The sequence below is a fragment of the Macaca thibetana genome, chromosome 13 (assembly GCF_024542745.1).
Source record: "Macaca thibetana thibetana isolate TM-01 chromosome 13, ASM2454274v1, whole genome shotgun sequence".
In the NCBI taxonomy this organism is placed as follows: Eukaryota; Metazoa; Chordata; class Mammalia; order Primates; family Cercopithecidae; genus Macaca; species Macaca thibetana.
In genome coordinates, this window is record NC_065590.1 from 58531832 (window position 1) to 58551760 (window position 19929).

The window sequence follows — 19929 nt, forward strand, 5'->3', positions numbered from 1 at the left end:
ATCCTTCTAGGGATCTCAAGGTACCTTCCACAAAGAGAATGGATGACTGATCCCTTCTCAAGGAGGAGCTTGCCTATGAGGGGACATGGTAGTAGAGGATGTCAGCATTTTTCCCCAGAGCTCTCCCCAGAATCGCTCACACTAAATATTTCCATCTCACCCAATCAGTCAAACTCACCAATGCATGGGATCATCCACATAGCCAAGCTTTCAAAAGATAATCTGTTGCTGTGTTTTCACAGTAATAAGCATCCAGCAATGAGCTTTTTTTTCTCTTTCTTATTCCATGGTAAACCCTTGACTTACCCTGACATTCCATGTAACACACAGGTACATTTAAGCCTGGGGGTGCTTTCCCCAGGTCTTTCTACCCATCACACTGTCCTGCCGCCGCAAAGAACAATGACACCCTGTAATTTGCAGAGCTCTAAAGACATAATTTGCCTGATCTACTTTAAAAATCTTGCCTTGTACTGAGGATTGATCCAGAATCCCTAAGGTTCCTGGAATTCCAGGCTGGCCAGGAAGCCTCCATGGAATTCTGGATTCTTCTGGTGAGTAGAGCTAGCTTGCAAGGAAGGGGTGAGCTACCTCTAAATCTGGAGCAGTTACCAAAGACTTCTTAAGAGAAGTGACTGGGGGAGCTGGAAGAGATGGGAGGCATTTTACATTTTACATATCAGTGTGTTTTTGTTTTTGCTTTTGTTTGTTTCCCCACCGTCCCACCCCCACCCCACCACCCCTTAGGAAACAGGGTCTCGCTCTGTTGCCCAGGCTGGAGTGCAGTAGCGTGACCATAGCTCACTGAAGCCTCCATCTCCTAGGCTCAGGTGATCCTCCCAGCTCAGCCTCCTGAGTACTTGGGACTCAGGCATGTGCCACATGCCTGACTAATTTGCCCTACTTAGTCTTGAACTCCTGGACTCAAGTGATCCTTCCACCTCAGCCTCCCAAAGTGCTGAGATTACAGACATGAGCCACGGTGCCCATCAGTTCTTACTAAAGCATGAAACATTTTCACTTTCCTTTTCTACTTTTTCCTTATAATTAAAATAATAATAATACATGTGCAGGGAGATGGTAGACAGTAGTGATAGAGATGCATAGACTTTAGCCACTGACCTAAATTCAACACTTGATTCCAGCACTTAGTGCTGTGTGACCTCGGATGAGTTACCCTTCTGGTTCTAGTTTCTGAAACTCCATAATGAAAATAATAGTACTACTTACCTCAAAGAGTTTTCAAATGAAATACCATATGTAAGTGCTTAGTTATCAGTAAATGTTAGCTATTATTATTATAAAATTTGAGAAATGCAAGTACGAAGAAAATAAAAAAACAACTATACTCTCACCATCCATTTTGATGCATATAATTCCAGTATTTTCTGGATGTTTTTCAAAGAGTAAAATTATAGTGCTTTCTATTTTATAATTTGCTTTTAAAAATTAACTCCAGGCCAGGCGTAGTGGCTCACACCTATAATCCCAGCACTTTGGGAGGCTGAGGCGGGTGGATCACCTGAGGTCGGGAGTTCAAGACCAGCCTGACCAACACGGAGAAACCCCGTCTCTACTAGAAATACAAAATTAGCCGGGCGTGGTGGCACATGCCTGAAGTCCCAGCTACTCAGGTGGCTGAGGCAGGAGAATCGCTTGAACCCAGGAGGTAGAGGTTGCAATAAGCCGAGATCGCATCATTGCACTCCAGCCTGGGCAAGCAGAGCAAAACTTTGTCACACACACACACACACACACACACACACACAAAAGTCCTGTGTAATTCAACATTCTTATACAACACGATTTTAAAAGGTCACATAGTATTCCTTTGGGCTATTTTACATCTTCTTTTTTTTCCTTTTTTTTTTTTCTTGAGACAGAGTTTTGCTCTTGTTGCCCAGGCTCGAGTGCAGTGGCACGATCTTGGCTCCCTGCAACCTCGACTTCCCAGGTTCAAGCGATTCTCCTACCTCAGCCTCCTGAGTAGCTGAGATTATAGGTGCCTGTCACCACACCCAGCTAATTTTCCATATTTTTAGTAGACAGGGTTTTATCATGTTGGCCAGGCTGGTATTGAACTCCTGACCTTAGGTGATCCACCCGTGTGGCCTCCCAGAATGTTGGGATTACAGGCATGAGCCACTGAGCCCGGTGTACATCTTTTTTTTTTTTTTCTTTTCTCAGATGGAGTCTCACTCTGTCGCCCAGGCTGAAATGCAGTGGCATGGTCTCGGCTCACTGCAACCTCCATCTCCCAGGTTCAAGTGAGTCGCCTGCCTCAGCCTCCCAAGTAGGTGGGATTATAGGCACCTGCCACCATGCCTACCTAATTTTTGCATTTTTAGTAGAGACAGGGTTTCACTATGTTGCCCAGGCTGGTCTCGAACTCCTGACTTCATGATCTGCCCGCCTCGGCCTCCCCAAGTGCTGGGATTACAGGCAGAAGCCACTGCACCCAGCCCATCTTTTTTTTCTTAAGAGATGGGGTCTCACTTTGTTGCCCAGTCTGGTCTTAACTCCTAGCCTCAAGCGATCCTCTGGCCTCCACTTCCCACAGTGCTAGGGTTACAGGCATGAGTCACCACACCTGGCACTTCACAGGCATGAGCCACTGTGCCTGGCCTTTTCCTTTTTTATTTATTTGTATCATTTTGCTTCTTAACCATCTCTTCCTTCCTTGCTCTCCACCAGTCCCACACTTCATGTATTGATATTTCTAACTCATCTGACTTGTCCAGATGATCAGTGGCTGCTTTCTGTGGCTGGCTGGAGATACAGCCTTCATCTCACCATCCTGACCACCTGCTCCTTAGGTCCAGGCCCCCGTGGCCTTCATTACATCCCCAGCCTCTCCTCGGACTGCTAGGCAGACTCTTGTGCCCATGGCAAACCATCCAGTTTAACAATATTTCATGAGGTGGTGCAAAAGCTGGACAAGGCAGAAAGGCAACTTTTCTCTAAACTGTATAAGGTTGACTTCCAGGATATTAAGTGAACTATTAAAAATTCTCAGGAAGAGGAAGAGACTAAAGATTTTTATCTGAGCACAGTACATTGTTTTTCTAAGCAACAGGGCCAAACAAGTTCAGAATTTACCGACTTACTTTTTTTTTTCTTCTTTTTTTTGGATTTACTTTTTGAATGGAAGTCACAACATTTGCCTATCAATTATTTTTTTTTTCTTTTTTTTAGACAGAGTCTTGCTCTGTCGCCCAGGCTGGAGAGCAGTGGTGCAATCTCAGCTCACTGCAACCTCCGCCTCCCAGGTCCAAACGATTCTTCTGCCTCAACCTCCCGAGTAGCTAGGATTACAGGTTCCCGCCATGCTGCCCAGCTAGCTTTTGTATTTTTAATACAGCCAGGATTTCATCATGTTGGCCAGGCTGGTCTCGAACTCCTGACCTCAAGTGATCTGCCTGCCCCAGCCTCCCAAAGCGCTGGGATTACAGGCATGAGTCCCCGTGCCCTGCCTTAATAATGTTTTGAGACCACAGTAAAACATAACTGATTCATACCAATGGGGAACTGTCAAACTGAATCAGTGGAGAGAAGTGAATTACATCCTTTTTAACATAAACTTTTATTTCCAGTAGAACTCAAATAAAATAAAATCTTTATTTCCAAATGGTCCAATACTTGGACCTGTTTTTTAAGGAGTTGTTCAGAATATGATCTACTACATTTGTTACTACCACATTTATTGTTTGTATGGAAACAGGAGTGGCTAAAGTTTTGAGAAGTGTGTTCTTCCTAAAAACGTAAAAATTCAACATCCCCCAGCAACCACGCTCACACAGTTCGCTCCTTGGTAGAGCTTTTTCTTCCCACTTCACGTGGAAGAAAACCCGAGCTCAGGCTGCTCCCGGGGCTGCTCTGGTTCTGAGTGTGCAGAGGTTTGCAATATCAGCCCCAGGTCAAGCCCTGAAAAATCTCTCCAGACTCCAGACTTGATCTGTCCAGACCCATCTGAGAATTAATAGGCTCCCCATCGTGCCCAGAGAAGCAAGCCTGTCATGGAAACACTGATTCAATCATAATAACTACTGACATAAAAACCACATAAATGAACTAAACATTTCTTCCACCCAATCAGAGTCTAGGGGAGGCCATAGCTTCAGGATTAAAATAAGTAGGGCTGTTTTTATTATGTGGTCCAGCTCATTTGAGCCTCTCCCATTGCCTTGTTTTCACAGCTCCCTTTTATGAGAAAGAAAGTGAGAGTGGGGGAGTTGGGAGGGAGACTGGAGCTATGCAGACGGGAATGCCAGGCTGGGAATACCAACAGTGTGGTGCATGTCAGGCAAATTAAAACTTCTAGCCTGGAGGAGGCTGTAATCGTGTTTGCGGTTAGTCTGAAAACAAACTACACTGAACTTCTATCTCCCAGGAAAACAGTCGGGTGTGGACTGAAGTCAAAAATTAGTATTTTTAGCAAGTATTCTCTCTCTTCCGTTTATTATTTTCTTCCTTCTTCTGTCTTTAGATATTAGAAACGCTAATTACATGAAGTATCATTATTATTAGAAGAAAGCACAGTTAGAGGGGTTAAAAATAAAAAGATGCCAAACCAACAGAAACAGTGCATTCCTAAGGAGGAATATATTTTAATTTTTCCCTGTACCCACGAGGTTTGTGGGCCCAAGGGACCCAACCCCGATACCCAGTGAATGGTCTTACCTGCAGGAAATGTTTGGGCCAGTGTGGTGCCCCCGCGGCTGTGGCCCGGTGGCCTGACTCCTTGCCTGCCTTCCAAGGCAGGTGGGGACTCCGGGCTGCAGGCGCCGGCTGAGGTCCCAGCTGAGGTCCCAGGGAGCGGGAAGGGGGCAGCAGCCCAAATAACAGCAGCCAGAAAGAGGAGGGAGTCTGGGGGCGGGAGAGAGACACAGAGGCCCCGAGGGAGGCGTGAAGGACGCAGAGCTGGTGGCCCGGGTCCGAGAGGTCGAGGGGCCGCGCGCGGGTGAGAACGAGCCCCGGCCCTCGCCCACGGAACTTAGTCGATATTCTTTTTTTTTTTTTTTTTTTTTTTTTTTTTTTTTTTTTTTTTTTTTTTGCTGTTTGAGTTTTCTCTTTAGAGTCAGACCCCGGTCCCAGCAGCAGCCTCAGAACAGAGGGGAGGCGAGGAGTCCCTGCCGGGGGGCCACCCCTCTGCGGGCCCCAGGGCGCCCCTGGGGGCAGCCAGGGCGGGCGCGGGGAGATGGGGAGGCGCCGAGCGGCCCTGGAGACGCCCGTGTCCCGGGGCGCCCGCAAACTTTCCCAGAGACTGCAAGAGGCCCCACCCTGGAGAGGGGGGTCCCAGGCCTCTCCGTCTCTGTCCCCCGGGGCTGGTCACTCACCAGCAGCGCGGTTGGAGCTCCGATTCTGGCTGCAGCCATCCACACCGGGAGGAGGAGAAAAAGGAGGGAGAGGAGGAGGAGGGGGAGGAGGGCCCGGGGCCGCCGAGTGGAGGGCGGGGAGGGGCGGCCGCAGCTCAGTGACTCCTCCCGCTCCCGCCCCCGCCCCTCCTCCCCTGCTGAGCCTCCGTTCTCTCTTCACGCCTTCTTTCCCACCCCGAATCCCCCCAAGTTTTTCTGGTGTCCGACGCTCCATTCTCTTCCCTCCAGCGCATCTTCTGTCCCCGAGTCTCCAGCCTCCCAGAGGAGGGGAGAGCGCTCCCTCCCGCAAAAGTCGGGGGGCAGAGCGGGGGGGGCAAGTATATGAGTTACGTTTCGATGCCCCCTTGAAGCAGATAGCTTGGACCCTTGGGAGGTCTGAAGTCACCCAGCACCCCCAGACCTTGTCCTCACCTCTGGGTGCGGATGATGGAGGGCCTTTGCGGTCGTGCTTTCTAAGTTGCTTCATGGAGTTTTGTTTTGTTTTGTACCCCCCGCCTCACCCCACTCCCCACTCCCTACCCCCCACCTTGTGATTAGGAGAACTAAGAATTACTAAAGCCCCACCTTCCTGGGCGAATCAATCACAGCAGGAGGAAGGACACAAGACAGCTTAGTGAGGGCCAAGCTGTGGGGGCGGGGAGGAGGTAAACGCGTCCAGATGCCGCCTCTGTGCTGCCTGCAGGGTGCAGGGAGAGGGAGAAGGGGCGTTGTCCTCCCAGGAGAGGCTGCAGGGTGGCTCGTAGTCCCTATTCCATCACCTGCTGGCAAATGACTCTAGGCAAGTCACTTGGCATCTCAGCCTCTTCCTCAAGTGGGGCTGCTTCAGTGGGAGCCAGTCAGAATGAAGGCACCCTCCCCAAAACCCAGGACGGGAGACTGAGCTGAGTTTGAACAGGCTCAGAGGGGAGAGAAAAGGGCATTTAAGGTCCCAGGGCATGATGCTTTGGAGGTTGGCAGGACTGGAAGGCTTAGGGGAAGTGGGCAATGTTTAGATGGGAAGGTGGAGCTGGGAATGAAGCAGAATATAGGAAATCCCTGAAAGTTTTTAAGCGAAGGTGTACAATAGGCACCCAGTGAATCCTTGAGGATTCGAAATGACAAATAAGAAATACTAGTTTAACAGTGTGCAGGATGGACTACCTGGGAAGAAAGCGGTTGCATCCAAGGAGAGGGGTTAGGAGGTCCCGGTGAGCATCTCAACTTGAAGTACTATGCTGGAAAGTGGAAAGGAAATGAATTTTTTTTTTTAATCATAAATTTCCTTGAGGAGCTGAGCTAACTCATAGGCAGTGCATCCAGAGTTGGTGAAAATGAGTGAACACTTCCTTGTATTTGCATAGCAGTGTAATTCTCTTTTAAATGTTCTTTCAGGTGTAGCCTTGTTTTTGACCTTGGAGTTCCCTGGTGAAATGGAAATATAGTCAGTACCCTATTTGACCCCCAGCCAGTGTTAAGAACCTGCCCTCAGGGCTTTGAGGAAGGAAAGTGACATTCCAAGAGGGCACTTCTCGAAAGCCTGAAATCACACAGCCAGGATCTATTTAGGATACTTTTATTCACAGATAAAACTACTAATTGTGCTTATGCTTAATATATCCGAAACACAGAAAAAGGCACTGGTTTCTCCTCAGCTTCTCATTTCCTCCAGCTACCTTCCAGTAATGGTTAAGAGTTGAGGAAGGGCAGGTGAGAGCCTAGGGAATAGGAAGTCAAATGACTGGCTGGTTAACTTGTCAGAGATTGTTCCATGGAAACAGACAGGTACTGGACCCTGGTAAGGAGCTGAGAGAAGTGGAGCAAGAAGGACACAGGAAGCAGGACGAGGAGGAAGGGAAGAAAAAGAGAAGTGGCAACTCCTCTTTGTTGTCCTCATGCTTTGACCCCAGGCATTTTGGGGTCCCCAAATTGAACCCCCAAATTGAACCTTTTGGGTCCTATGTCCAGCCCACCTTTCACCAGTGGGTCTTCCACAGAGGTCAGCTCATCTCAGAAACCACCACGGCTAACTGGAGACAGGACTCATGCAGGAAGCAACACCACATTTGACAAACAGTAATCATCACTGCATTTACAGCGTTCTGTATGCACCTTTTAAATTCTGTCATCTTTGAAAGAAGCAGTAGGGCCTTTATTAGTGGGTAGCCACCTGGTGAAAGAAATCGCTTTTGGAATCTTTGACACTTCTGCAAAGCAAATAGGCCCATAATTTTCTAAAGACTAAATACAGTTGGTTGAAAACCATTTTGTCTTTTGCAAAGGACAGGCCTTCCCCCTCTGTGTGATGCAGCATTGCCCCAAAGGTTGCCAGTTTCATGAATGAAGATTTATTTCTTGAAACTCCACCATGTATTTCCAAAGGATCCTTTCTGGTAGTGTCCCTTTGTATCAAAATCTGGTGGTAAACAGCTTAGCCTGGCCTCAATAGTTAAGCCACCACAGCCGTTCATCACAGCTGTGACCTCATTTTACTCCAGTTACTGTTCTGTCTCTTGCTTTACAATAAGTAGACCCTCAAACTATGTCATTCTCCTTTTTATTAGCAGATTTCTCTTTCCTGGCAGCTTTTTCATGGAAATATTTAGAACTTCCCAACTGTTTAACAAGACATCCCCAAAGTATCTGTAGATAATGACCTAATAGGTGATTAGCTTGGAATTCCTCAAAACTCACGTCAGCTGAAGCTGTCAGGATCATTTAATATACATTCAAGGGGAGGGCTAAGTCCTAAATGCTTCGTAGGAACATTCCTCTCTAAAAACTGGGCAAGAGCAAATCTCTATTTACATTATAACACTCATTCAAACTATGGTTTTTTGGCTGGGCATGGTGGCTCAGGCCTTTAATCCCAGCATTTTGGGAGGCTGAGGCAGGCAGATCACCCGAGGTCAGGAGTTCAAGACCAGCCTGGTCAATATGGTGAAACCCCATCTCTACTAAAAATACGAAAATTAGCAGGGAGTGGTGGCGGGCGCCTGTAATACCAGCTACTCAGGAGGCTGAGGCAGGAGAATCACCTGAACCCAGGAGGCGGAGGTTGCAGTGAGCCAAGATAGCAACACTGTAGTCCAGCCTGGGCAACAGAGCAAGACTCCATCTCTCTGTCTCTCTCTCTGTCTCTCTCTCTCTCTCTGTCTCTCTCTCTCTCTCTGTCTCTCTGTCTCTCTCTCTCTCTCTCTCTCTCTATATATATATATAGTTAAAATAGTTAAAATGAAATCAAAAAAATTTAAAAATCACCATCTTGAGTACATGGTGCATTTTGCTCTGATGTTTGATAAACACACACACAGTTTTTTTTTTATTTTTATTTTTTTTTAGCTATAAGTAAACCCAAATACTCTTTGGATGGAAAATTCCAAAGATAAATAAAAAGCCCACATCTTCACTGAAAATGCCAAATGAAATCAATGATACTTAGGAGTATGATAATCAGTTCAGAATGGCTCAAGATTGACTGTCCTTTGTCCTGAGATGGGATACTCTTGAGTGTAGTTGAGCCACATTGATCATTGCTACAGCTGGCCAGTCCCTTGGCTTGATTCCTAAAATGTATCCAGCTTTCATTTATTGAAACCCTACTGTGTACAAGACATTCTCCTAGGCACTGTGGGGGAGTAAGTATAAGGCACAGTTCCTGCCTCACATCTGTTGCTGTTAAGGAAGATGGCATGCATGAGAATAACTACATGAGACATGTTGACAATTTACCACAATACAAGAGGTCTCCTAAAGAAATATAGGAAAGCTGAAGAAAGGAAGAATATTCTCCACCATCTCAGCAAGACGTATGTGAATGACATTTTGTTCTTAGTTAACTGATCCGTGCTATTTCTATTCTTGGGCCTATAAGGTGTCACCACTAAGCTATTCCACTACTATCTAGTGTTTAGGGAAGCAGTGGGGTTGAGCTGAGAGATAATTAAAGCCACTGGTAAAACAAACACAAAGGTTCTATATGAGGAGATACCTTTTGAGGCCCCTATACCTGCAAACAAGCCAACAAATTCCAGTATGTTTCCATCTACCAGTCGATTATTTCGATTCTTCTAATCCCCCCCTTTTTTTTTTTTTGAGACAGGTTCTCATTCTGTCACCCAGGCTGGAATGTGGTGGCACACTCTTGGCTCACTGCAGCCTCCACCTCCCCCGTCACAGGTGATTCTCCCATCTCCGCCTCCTGAGCAGCTGGGACCACAGGCACGTGCCACCACATCCAGTTAGTTTTGTTGTTGGTGTTGTTGCATTTTTTAGTAGAGGCGGGGTTTTGCCATGTTGCCCAGGCTGCTCTGGAACTCCTAGCCTCAAGTGATCCCCCCACCTCGGCCTCCCAGAGTGCTGGAATTAACAGGCGTGACCCACCGCGCCCTGCATATTCCTCTTCTTATAAAGAGTTATCCTAATGCTCTCTAACCATTTTTTTTTTTTTTTGGAGATTTGGAAGAGCTATAATGGGTTTTCCTGCTCCAATGCTTTGATTGCCAGTTAATTTCCTAATTTGGAGCTAACTACTAAACTGCTTAAAAATTTAAGACAAAGAGGCAACCACTTACTGACAAGCTTTCCATTTATTGCCATGGTATCTGAGGACATGGCTCTTAGCCGAGAACAGAAGCTTCCTCTTCTATCATAAAACAAACTATTCCCTTGTTAATATGGCTCTGCCAGATGTTTTCTTAGCCATCATCAAATATGTCGCTATCTTCATATGTAAAAGTAACAGAAGAGTTTGAAGCGTTTTAAGATCTGAGAGCAACTTCCAGGGTTAATGCTACATCAAACCATAAACTGCACGTTTTTCTTTCTGAATTCATATGTTCTTTATGAATTATAAAGGCTTAAATTCATAGCCATTTGGAGAGAGCCTTTTGTTCCAACTCTTTTGGTGGCTTTCTTAGCTAACTGGGTCTTCAATTATTTTTCACTTTTGTTTAGAAATGGTGTAGCTGAGTTTTGTTTTGTTTTGTTTCAAAGGGTAATGAACTTAGAAAGTGGTCGTGTTGTTAAAAAGTATCTGTGTTAGTTAAGCCGGGCATGGTGGCTCATGCCTGTAATCCTACACTTTGTGAGGCCAAGGCAGGTGGATTGGGTGGATTGCCTGAGCTCAGGAGTTCAAGACCAGCCTGGGCAACACGGTGAAACTCCATCTTTACTAAAACACAAAAAATTTGCCAGGCATGGTGGCATCCACCTGTAGTTCCAGCTACTCAGGAGGCTGAGGCACTAGAATCCTTGAACCCAGGAAGCAGAGGCTGAAGTGAGCTGAGATTGTACCACTGCACTCCAGCCTGGATGCCTGGGTGACAGCGCAAGACTCTGCCCCTGCCTCCCCCTCCCCGCTTCCCTCACCCCAAAAAAAGTATCTGTGTTAGTTGAACTGATACAGTTTCTTACAAAAAACAATGGAGAATCCAGTTGTATCAGCTTTGCAAATTGAGTATTGTGTGTAACAACTAAATTGGGGGAGGGGGGTGGTGGCAACCAAGGATATGACAAAACAACGGTTTTTTAACAGTTTCTTAAAGTGTGCCTGGAGGCTCTTACCCCTTCAACCCAAGATTGCTGGGTTTGCTATTGAACACAGTGTGAATGGTGCCCTCCAGAGCTGTGCAACCAGGTAATTTACTCCCCCTCTTCCTATTAAATACCTTTTTTTTCTCCTTTGAAATGTCTTTTTTCTTTTTTTGAGATGCAGTCTCCTTCTGTTGCCCAGGCAATCTCGGCTCACTGCAACCTCCGCCTCCTGGGTTCAAGCAATTCTCCTGCCTCAGCCTCCTCAGTAGCTGGGATTACAGGCTTTCGCCACCACAACCAGCTAATTTTTTCATTTTTAGTAGAGACAGGGTTTCACCATGTTGACCAGGCTGGTCTCGAACTCCTGACCTCAAGTGATCTACCTACCTCAACCTCCCAAAGTGCTGAGATTACAGGCATGAGCCACTGAGCCAGGCCTCATTTGAAATTTCTTATAACACAATTCCAACTTTTTTTCTCACTCGGAATTTCTTGTAACGTAAGCCCACTTTAATTAAAAGCATATTTATATATGCATGAAATAAAAAGCAGGAACAAGCAAAAACGTTAATAGCTAAATCTCTGCTCCTGATACTTTTCATTTTCCTAATTTTAAAAAATTTTAATATACACTTTTTAATAGAGATGGGATTTCCCTATGTTGCCCAGGCTGGTCTCAAACTCCTGGGCTCAAGCGATCCTCCTGCCTCGGCCTCCTAAAGTGCTGGGATTATAGGTGTAAGCCACCACACCTGGCCCAGTATTCCAGATTTTCAACAATAGGTGTGTAATATATAATCAGGAAAAAGCAGGAAGTTTTGTTTCAATTTTGAAAATTCCATCTTCTCCAGAAAGCAATGAATGATTTTTTTTTTTGGAGACACAGTCTCACTCTGTCATCCAGGCTCAAGTGCAGTGGTATGATCTCGGCTCACTGCAACCTCTGCCTCCTGGGTTCAAGCAATTCTCATGCCTCAGCCTCCCGAGTAGCTGGCATTACAGGAGTGCACCAGCAGGCCCGGCTAATTTTTATATTTTTAGTAGAGACAGGGTTTCACCATGTTGGCCAGGCTGGTCTTGAACTCCTGACCTAAGGTGATCCACCTGCTTTGGCCTCCCAAAGTGCTGGGATTACACGCATGAGCCACTACTCCTGGCCTGCAATGAAGGATTAATTAAAAGTCTTTTTTTTTTTTTCTTCTGTTTTTCACTCCTATGCAGATTTCAATCCCTACTCTGTGCATAGACTGAGAATCTCCTCTTTTTGGGGGCAGGGGAGGGGACACAGACTCTGTCACCCAGGCTGGAGTGCAGTGTTGTGGTCTCGGCTCACTGCAAGCTCCACCTCCCGGGTTCAAGTGATTCTCCTGTCTCAGCCTCCCGAGTAGCTGGGACTACAAGTGGGTGCCACCACACCCAGCTAATTTTGTATTTTTAGTAGAGATAGGGTTTCACTATGTTGGCCAAGCCGGTCTCAAACTACTGACCTCATGATCCGCCTGCCTCAGCCTCCCAAAGTGCTGGGATTACAGGCATAAGCCACCGCACCCGGCCTCTTGTTTTTGGGTTTTTTTGAGACGGAGTTTCACTCTTGTTGCCCAGGCTGGAGTGCAATGGTGCGATCCTGGCTCACTGTAACCTCCACCTCCCAGGTTCAAGCAATTCTCCTGTCTCAGCCTCCTGAGTAGCTGGGACTACAGGTGCCCGTCACAATGCCAGGCTAATTTTTTGTATTTTTAGTAGAGATGGGGTTTCAACATGTTGGCCAGGCTCGTCTCAAACTCCTGACCTCAGGTGATCCACTGCCTCGGCCTCCCAAAGTGCTGGGATTACAGGCATAAGCCACCACGCCTGGCCGATCTCCTCTTTCACTTTCCATGCCACAAGAGGCCCAGACAAGAGAGAGAGAGAATTTGTTCAAGAGGTGGGCTGTAAACACAAGTAGAGGGTCAGGGCAGTCACTAGAAGGGCTTATGGAGTTGAGAAAGGGTCGTTTTAAGGATGAGAGGCACTTGATGCCCAGGATATTGAGGAAGGCAGATCCCAAGACAACAGCAGTGCTGCCATCCCAGAGATCAAATGAGACAGTCTGGAGCAGGTCAGATGGTTCTGGGAGAGAATTCCTGAAGATGGAAGTTGGCTGAACACCCAACTGACTTTGACCACACTGCGAGGAGCGTTATACATCCGGGAGAGAAGTTAGGAATAAACTAGTGATAAGTACCATAGAAAACATTGTGAATAATTTTTTAAAAAAAGACTCCAGGGAAAACAGTTGTACAAGAAAGGAAAACTAATCACAGTAAATTACATGACTCAGCTATCACCAGTATTTGAATAGTCATAATGAAGTACATGCTGAATACTGACCCAGTCCAAATGTTTTTGGCTTTTTGTTTTGAGACGGAATCTCGCTGTGTTGCCCAGGCTGGAGTGTAGTGGCGCAATCTTGACCCACTGCAACCTCCGCCTCCCAGGTTCAGGTGATTTTCCTGCCTCAGCCTCCCAAATAGCTGGGATTACAGACACACGCTACCATGCCCGAATAATTTTTGTATTTTTAGTAGAGACGGGGTTTCACTATGTTGGCCAGGCTGGTCTTGAGCTCCTGACTTCAAGTGATCTGCCCATCTCAGCCTCCCAAAGTGCTGGGATTACAGGTGTGAGCCACCATGCCTGGCCTTTAGTTTTATTTTTTTAGAGACTGGGTCTCACTCTGTTGCACAGGCTAGAATGCAGTAGGACAATCACGGCTCACTGCAGCCTTCGAACTCCTGGGCTCAGGCAATCATCCCCCCTCAGCCTCCTAAGTACCTAGGAGTACAGACATGAGCCACAGGGCTAGACCCAAATGTCAATGTGACTAGTTTAAACAGTGAGTGTATGTATGTGTATGTGAGTGATGCAAAGGGGAGGCAGATGAAACAAATACTCATCTTCCAACTGTAAATTCAATTAATAATGCCTAACAAGAAGAGCAAAGGTAGCATGCCATTTGGAAATATAGATAACAAAATAGTGAATGGAAGGGGTTTTTCTGTGGGGAACATGAAATGGCAGGAGGATCAGGGGTCTATTTTGTTTGTTTGCCCTATTTTATCTTAGTAATAACTGTTTAAGAACAGCCTAATGCAAACTAAGTTCAAAACTTAATTAAAAATACAGATACAGGCTGGGTGCAGCGGCTCACGCCTGTAATCCCAGCACTTTGGGAGGTTGAAGCAGGTGGATCACCTGAGGTCGCGAGTTTGAGACCAGCCTGACCAACATGGTGAAACTCTGTCTCTACTAAAAATACAAAAATTAGCCAGGCGTGGTGGTAGGCACCTGTAATCCCAGCCACTTAGGAAGCTGAGGCACAAGAATCACTTGAACCCAGGAGGTGGGGGTACCACCAGATATGGTGCCATTGAACTCCAGCCAGGGCAACAGAGTGAGTCCCTGTCAAAACAAGAAGAACAAAAATACACACACACACACACACACACACACATTTATACAGATACTACTTTAAAAAGAAAAGCCTCTTTTTTTTTTTTTTTTTTTTGAGATGGAGTCTCACTCTGTCGCCCAGGCTGGAGTGCAGTGGCATGATTTCAACTCACTGCAACCTCTGCCTCCCAGGTTCAAGCAATTCTCCTGTCACAGCCCACTGAGTAGTTGGGACTACAGGTGGCCACCACTCTGGGCAAATTTTTGTATTTTTGGTAAAGACGGGGTTTCACCATATTGGTCAAGCTGGTCTCGAACTCCTGATCAGGTGCTCCGCCTGCCTTTGCCTGCCGAAGTTCTGGGATTACAGGTGTGAGCCACGGTGCCCTATCAAAAAGCCACCATGTATTATCTCTTCCTTGGTGCTCTGAGATAATCCCAGGACAGGGTGAACAAATGAGTTCGTGATTATAATTTGCATGTTCACTCCCTTGTCTCACTAAAAACAGGCTGTAAGCGCTTCTCAAGGGCAGTCAGCACGTCTGGTGTGCATGCCACAGTCTGCTCAGCACTGAGCACACAGCAGGCACTCGGCACCCACTTGCCAAATGAATGGTGACATGGGTAAGACAGGCTCCCATCTTTACAAACACCCGCAGAACTCAAGTATTTACAGACGAAATGACCCAGTGTCCGAGAATGGCCTTAAAATACTCCAGAAAAAAAAGAAGTGTGGAAAAAAGAAAAAACAAGATTGGCAAAATGTTCATAAGGAGTGATGGGGAAATAGGGCTTATATGAGTCTATTTTTGTGCATGTTAGAAAATTCCCATAATAAAACAGCAACAACAAGGACATTTACACAGAAAGAGGACCAGAATGAAGAGATGGCATCATGGCATAAATATATAAAATGCAGAATCTGGTGTTCAGCAAGGCTGGTGTAACAAGGAATATGTACATAAAAATGAGGGATCGGGGAAAAAATTATGTCAAAGGCAAACCATATGCCAGGGACTTTAAATTAGCCCAAGAAGTTCACTAAAAGCTGACTGAAAGGAGGCACGGGGCACTTAGTGAAGATGTAGAAAGGGGATGTTGAATGAAACACTGCTGGAGTTGCTAAGAAATGTAGGTTTTTTCCTTTTTTTTTTTTTTTTTTTTTTGAGACAGGGTCTTGCTCTGTCACTCAGGATGGAGTGCACTGGTGTGAACATGGCTCACTGCAGCCTTGACTTCCTGGGCTCAAAAAATCCTCCTGCCTCAGCCCCCCGTGTAGCTGAGACTACAGTTGTGCACCAACACCCCCAGCTAATTTTTAAAAAACTTTTGTAGAGATGAGGTCTCACTATGTTACCCAGGCTGGTCTCAAACTCCTGGGTTCAAGTGATCCTCCTGACCCAGCCTCCCAAAGTGCTGGGATTACAGGCATGAGCCACTACACCCCGCCAAAATTTAGTATTTTGTCTTCCAAATATACAGAACCTGAAGGAGTTGAAAACCCCCAATTTAAAAGGCTCATAGCATAGTAGTGAATAATCCAAGCTGAGTCAGGCTAGGCTGGGTTTGAATCCTGGCTCCAACAGGTACTGTGTGACTGTGGAAAAGTTGCTTAGTCCCTCTAAGCCTTGGCTTTCTATCTGTAAACTGGGCATAGTAATAGTATGTATGAGATATGCTTGCTGGGAAGTCTAAATGAAGTAATACATGTCAAGTCAGACCTATGCCCAACTTATGGTAAGTGATTAATAAACAGTGGTTATTATATGCTTTGGGAGGTGACTGCCAAGAGAGCAAAGACCTAAGTTAAGTCAGCAGAGCACAATTTTGCCAGGGATCCAACTGTGCCCTCTACAGTCCTGCCCTATCCCTCAGCCCTAGGAAAGCTCCCAGGGGAACAGTCCCCTACAAAATGGCCAAGCAGTCCACAAGCACTGCCTCAGAACCTATAGGGCCACACACCATGCAAGACAATGGAGGTGTCTGGTCTGGGAACTCTGACAGCTGTCACAGATGGTGGGAGATACAACTCTCAGCCACCAAGGCAAATAGGGAAACAATCCCAAGATTCACATTGTCTCTAAGGGAAAAACAGGCTCATTGCCCAGGAGACATGAAACTTTCCTGATCCAGAGGTCTGAGAGTTTTTACTGTAAGCAGTAAAAGTAGAGGGAGGGTACACTGTGTATATGGAAGAGAATGAGGAGAAAGTAAGCTAAGCAAGTGTCACATACACACTACTACTAGATTTTGCCCAGCAGACAACAAGGAGCCATTGTGAAGGCTTTCCATCTGGAGAATGGCTATGGCAGAGATATGTTTGAGAAAGATGGCCTAGTCAGGTGCGGTGGCTCACGCCTGTAATCCCAGCACTTTGGGAGGCCGAGGCAGGTGGATCAACTGAGGTCAGGAGTTCGAGACCAGTCTGGTCAACATGATGAAACCCCATCTCTACTAAAAATACAAAAATTACCCAGGCATGGTGGCAGGAGCCTGTAATTCCAGCTACTTGGGAGGCTGAGGTAGGAGAATTGCTTGAACCTGGGAGGCAGAGGTTGCAGTGAGCTGAGATTGCGCCACTGCACTCCAGCCTGGTCAACAAGAGTGAAACTCCATCTCAAAGAAAGAAAGAAAGAAAGAAAGAAAGATGGCCTGGCAGAAGGGGTGGAAGGACTGGAGTACAGGAAGACAACTGGTATCCAGGGCTCAATTTAAGGTGCTGAATAAGGAGAGATCAGAAGTGAGTGGCACTGCAAAGACAGGAAGATTCAATAAGATGACCAACGAGATGTGTGAGGTGAAGAGGAATCAAAAGTGATTCCAGGTCTCTGGCTTCCATTACAAGCAGGTGGAAGCTACTTGCTCCTCCCTCAATCCTCATGCTCAGTCAAGTTTGTTCAGGCCAAAGCCTTTGGCTTCATCTTTGACTCCTCTCTTCCGCTCACACCCCACATCCCGTCCAATCAACATTCATTCAACAAATATTCACTGATGCCAGACAGTGTTCTAAGCACAGGGAACGCAGCAAGACAAAAACACCTGACTTCTTGAAGCTGCATCTAGTGGGAGAAACAGGTTATAAATAAGATACATAAGCAAAATATATCATATGTTAGATTATAAGTACTAAGGAGTAAAATAAAGCAGAGAAAAGTAATAGAAGTGCGGGGGAAAGGAGTTGCCATCTTAGATAAATCTGTCAGCAAACTGTATCAATGGTGGCACATGCCTGTAGTCCTAGGTACTTGGGAGGCTGAGGCAGGAAGATTGCTTGAGCTCAGGGGGTTGGGGCTGCAGTGAGCTGTGATCACGCCACTGCACTCCAGTCTGGGTGACGGAGTGTGACCCTGTCTCAAAAAAATTCAATTAATAAAAAAAAGTATGGGGTAAGTTCGGTCTATTCGGAAGCTGAGGGAGAGAAAATCAGTAGAGTGAGACACTGAAGATCTAAAAGTGAAAAAACAAGCACTACAAAAAGCATGGCATTCAGAGCATCAGAAATACCCTAGCTTTAAGGGTAGCAGAGACGCTTCCGCCTCTGAAGCAGGGGAGAATGGGAAGCATGGGTAAATATGCAAAGCAGTGGGGCAGTTGAGAAGTGATTTTGATGGTACAGATGGTACAGATCCTAAGACTGAAGGGGGCAGTCCTTAAGGAGAGAAGTGGTGTAGCCATTATTGAAATTCGGAATAAAAATGGACTAAAAATACCCCAAGGACTGTCCTGGAACAATGAAAGGCTGGCGGGGGCTCAAAACCCTAAGTTCTTGACAGAGCTAATCAGGATGGCTCTTTTTTCTTCTTTTTTTTTTTTTTTTTTTAAGACAGAGTCTCACTCACTCTGTCACTGAGGCTGGAGTGCACTGGCGCTATCTCAGCTCACTGCAACCTCCATCTCCTGGGTTCAAGTGATTCTCCTGCCTCAGTCTCCCAAGCAGCCGGCACTACAGGCACATGCCACCATACCTGGCTAATTTTTTGTAGTCTTAGTAGAGATGGGGTTTCACCATGTTGACCAAGCTGGTTTTGAACTCCTGGCCTCAAGTGATCCACCTGCCTCCGCCTCCCGAAATGCTGGGATTAGATGTGTCAGCCACTGTGCCAGGCCCAGCATGGCTCTTTGATGTTTCCTTCACAGTGTTTGGGGGTCTACATACAGCTGCAGTGAAAACAGCTGGCTGAGTTGATAGAAACTAACAATGCACAGGGCAGAGAAAAGAGAAAGGGCAAGTAGGCTAGGGACATGAAGGGCTGGGAAAAACGGAACTGAACCAACCCAGAGATCCCCCAACTCAGGATCCGAATGCTTTCACTGTGAGGACTGGGCCTAATAACCAGAGTCTCTCTGCATGGCGGGCTGCTGAGGACTTCGGGCAGAGGCCAAGGAGTTGGCTTTTGTGCTGAGCACAGAGGGAAGCCGGTGATGGGCTCTCAGGTAAACTCCGGAATAAAACATTTCAGAGGGTGACTCGCAACTGTCTAGAGAGTAGCCTCAAGAAAGATGGTGCCACAGGTGGAGAGGTAAGGAGAAGGGGGTTTCAGGAACCCCTCAGCTAATGGGGAGACCTGGACATGGGTGAAATGGGCCTGTGTAAGCAGTTCAGAAAGGAGTAATATATTTAGGGCCTCAGGAGTAGGAGTGGAGAGTGCTGGCAGAGCCACTCCTGACACTGATACAACACAATGTTTATGATGTAAGCCAAGGGGAGCCTTAAGGGCTCAGGCTTTTTGCTTGAAGTGTGGTTTTAAGTAGCTTTCAAGGCAAAACTCAACAGCCTTACTAAAGGATTAACTGTAGAATTATTCCAATTTGAGGAATCAGAGGATTACACCTAAGTCGGTTGGTATTTGATATGTTTTGTAAAAGCCAACTTTAATAGGGTTCAGTTTCCTTTATCAAATTTTCATAGAGAGACTGAAAGTGTGATATAAGTATGAATTTATTGACATGAACTTCCTTTAGCTATTACTCTAACACAGGGTATCAAAGAGCTGAAGATAATGATACTAAACCCACAGGATCTGAAGTTTGCAGGGCTCCCTCCCCCTCAGAGAGAAAGGAGAGAAACAGAGAGACAGAAAGAAAGAGAGAGAGAGAGGGAAATATGAACAAATCTTTTAAAAAGAATCTGGAGAATGCCTTCAACTATAGTAAGAAGTAATGACAGTTTGACAATTTAAGCATTTTTTTTCCAGAAACATATATCTATTCCATAGATACCAAATCGATTACCATATAATTGAGTTTGAAAGTATACAAAATATTTGTTGTTCTTACATACTGAAATTAAAACCTAATTTTAAAAAGTGCACAGTAAAAACAGCATAAGGAAACCTACAATATCCATGATATATGTATTGTTTTCCAATTACTGCCGACATCAACTTCTGTATTTGCCTCATTGGTTACAAGTATGTTTTAAATATTTCAAGACCATTTCCAACACTGACTAGTTTACTAGGTCCGACAATACTTCAGCTTCCTGAAGGCAGCCAGCATGGACGTGGTCTCAGCCCCGCAGCTCTGTGCAGCAGGAGCAGGTCTGGAAAGAACAGTCGCCAACCAGCTATTTGAAAACTATCGACTCTTGTTCTTTTTAGAATTCCCCTGT

The 19929-nt window shown here is 46.0% G+C and overlaps 2 protein-coding genes and 1 pseudogene across 3 annotated transcripts in view; 1 reads left to right on the top strand and 2 right to left on the bottom strand.

Moving 5' to 3' along the window:
- The window catches only part of STON1 (stonin 1), a 65449-nt gene extending 60029 nt beyond the window's left edge, over nt 1–5420 (bottom strand). Inside the window, exons 1-2 of the mRNA XM_050754867.1 lie at nt 5337–5420; nt 4681–4866 (exon numbers count right to left, since the gene is read on the bottom strand). The gene's annotated coding sequence lies outside the window, so the exon portion shown is untranslated. The remainder of the gene's footprint in view (nt 1–4680; nt 4867–5336) is intronic.
- Nucleotides 1–19929, top strand: part of LOC126934259 (uncharacterized) — a 1193286-nt pseudogene that overhangs the window by 1041750 nt on the left and 131607 nt on the right. The gene's annotated exons all lie outside the window — the stretch shown is intronic.
- PPP1R21 (protein phosphatase 1 regulatory subunit 21) overlaps nt 19240–19929 on the bottom strand; it is a 645938-nt gene continuing 645248 nt past the window's right edge. The window contains exon 23 of the mRNA XM_050754865.1: nt 19240–19925. Within this exon, the coding sequence (XP_050610822.1) occupies nt 19896–19925 (30 nt within the window). The 3' untranslated portion in view covers nt 19240–19895. The remainder of the gene's footprint in view (nt 19926–19929) is intronic.